The following is a 2005-nucleotide window of genomic DNA, read 5'->3' as shown; positions in this document are numbered from 1 at the left end:
CCCTATTTGAGCCGGCCGGCTGGTTCTGGCACTCACAAAAACACTATTCATATCCTGTCAGAACAATATTTTTCTCTCACAACAATCAATCGAAATAGTATTTTTCAGTCCTGTCGAACAGGCCTAGAAGCAATGAAGCACGAATCGTCTCCACAGTTTGGTTCTATAGGTTGGTAAAACGTGCAGTCAATGCAGATGGGTCGAGTCAGTTAGTTGGTCAGCCATAAAGTACGATCGTGCCAGCCGAAAAAAAAGGGATCGGAAGAGCACAACAACAGGAGGATATTAGCTGCCATTGTCACATACAGTAGACTGAGAGGTCTTGGACGTTGATGAAAACAACAGTCGATCACCATTTATAGTACACAAAGAGATAACATAGCATCTGATTAAGACCATGTTAAGTTCAGTGATGGTTACCACCAAAAGCGATGGCTATGTATCAAACTCCTTAATTAGGGCATGTTTGGATCCACCAACTAAATTTTAGCGGGCTCAATTTAGATGTTGAGGATCCAAACGGTCTAGCTAAAAGATCCGTTAAAGTTTAGCTGAGTCTAGTTGTTTCAACCCAGCTAAACTCAGCTAAAGTTTAGCTTAGTCTATTAGCTGGAGGTTTCAAATGTTGGTCCGATTGGATCTCAGATTCAGATCTGGAACTAACAGAGGGCAGCTTGACCCTTGGCCGCTTAGATTGAATGGAAAAATGCAATGGCCTATTTTACAATGACACTCCCTTGCCCTTTATAGGCAAAGGGAACTCCCACTTGTTACAACATATTCAAACCATTAAAGTGGATACTGAGCATATTCCTAACACAAGCCTTGAAAGCCAAGAAAAATAAAAGCACTAGGCTTATCTACCAATCTCCCCCTAAGCCTTGTGCCGAGCACTGGAGGTGATCTGTTGTAGCCCAATCCTCTCTCTCATCTCCTGGAACTTAGACTTCTCCAGCGACTTGATGATAATGTCAGCCATCTGATCGGTAGTGGCAATGTGGCTGGCCTTGATGCTTCCGTCCTCCAAACAATCTCTGATGAAGTGGTGCTTGATGTGGATGTGCTTGCTTCTTTCATGTAAGACAGGGTTCTTAGCCAGAGCTAGAGCAGACTTGCTGTCCACCTTCAGCTCAACCACATCCACCTTCCTACCAAGAAGCTCTGCCAGCATCCTTGACAACCATAGCACCTGTGTTGCGGCAGTGATGATGGCAATGTACTCCGCTTCACAGCTTCAGAGGGCCACCACCTTCTGCTTGAGGGACTGCCAGCTGACAAAGCAATCACCGAGAAAGAACATCGTCTCGGTTGTTCTCTTGCTGGTATCCACATCGCCGGCGAGGTCGCTGTCGCAGTAGCCGATGAACCGCGCCGTGTCGGGGGCCCTTCCATAGTGAAGACCATAGTTGAGAGTGCCCATCACATAGCGTAGGATTCACTTGATGGCCTACAGATGCTCCATTGTCGGCTCGCTCCATGAACCGGCTCATGTACTCGATGACGAACGTGATGTCCGGCCGGGTATGGACCAGGTAGCGCAAGCTCCTAATCAGCCACCAATAATGGGTTGGATCGACCTCCTCCGCCATGCTCTCCCGACTCAGCTTGAGCTTCTCCTCCATCGGGGTGTGGGCTAGATTGTAGCCTGTCAAACTGCCGAGCTCGAGGATGTGCTTGGTGTAGTGGGTTTGGCGAAGGGCGATCCCGGTGGCGTCCTGGCGCACTTCGACGCTGAGGTAGAAGCAGGGGAGGCCGTGGTCGCTCATGTCGAATGCTTTCTTCATCTATGCCTTGAACAGCTCCACCTTCTGCTCTTTAGCCCTGGTAATATGAGGTCGTCGACGTAGACGCTGACCAGTAGAATATTGTGTCTACTGCCCCGCCGGTACACCACCGCCTCATGCACGCTCTGCTTGAAGCCCATGTTCTTGAGTGTGGCGTCGAGCTTCGCGTTCCAGGCACGCAGTGCCTGGCGCATGCATAGAGTGCCTTGCGCAAGCGGTAC

At 49.3% G+C, this 2005-nt stretch overlaps 1 protein-coding gene across 1 annotated transcript; it reads right to left on the bottom strand.

The window, feature by feature from the left end:
* Positions 1-1234: 1234 nt before the first annotated feature.
* On the bottom strand, positions 1235-1784 carry LOC136526274 (uncharacterized mitochondrial protein AtMg00810-like). The gene is made up of 2 exons (XM_066519001.1): positions 1483-1784; positions 1235-1385 (listed from the first exon to the last, which is right to left on the bottom strand). Exons 1-2 carry the CDS (start codon positions 1782-1784, stop codon positions 1235-1237), a joined length of 453 nt encoding a protein of 150 aa, XP_066375098.1.
* Positions 1785-2005: the final 221 nt, after the last annotated feature.

The sequence above is a fragment of the Miscanthus floridulus genome, chromosome 19 (assembly GCF_019320115.1).
Source record: "Miscanthus floridulus cultivar M001 chromosome 19, ASM1932011v1, whole genome shotgun sequence".
NCBI classification, from domain to species: Eukaryota; Viridiplantae; Streptophyta; class Magnoliopsida; order Poales; family Poaceae; genus Miscanthus; species Miscanthus floridulus.
This window is presented reverse-complemented; position numbering and strand designations above follow the sequence as displayed.

Excerpts from the sequence above, each read along its gene's own strand:
- LOC136526274 (XM_066519001.1), bottom strand. The coding sequence starts at position 1,784 with ATGAAGAAAGCATTCGACATGAGCGACCACGGCCTCCCCTGCTTCTAC. Across the intron at positions 1,386-1,482 it reads GTCATCGAGTACATGAGCCG|GGCCCCCGACACGGCGCGGT; the intron begins GTTCATGGAGCG and ends TCACTATGGAAG.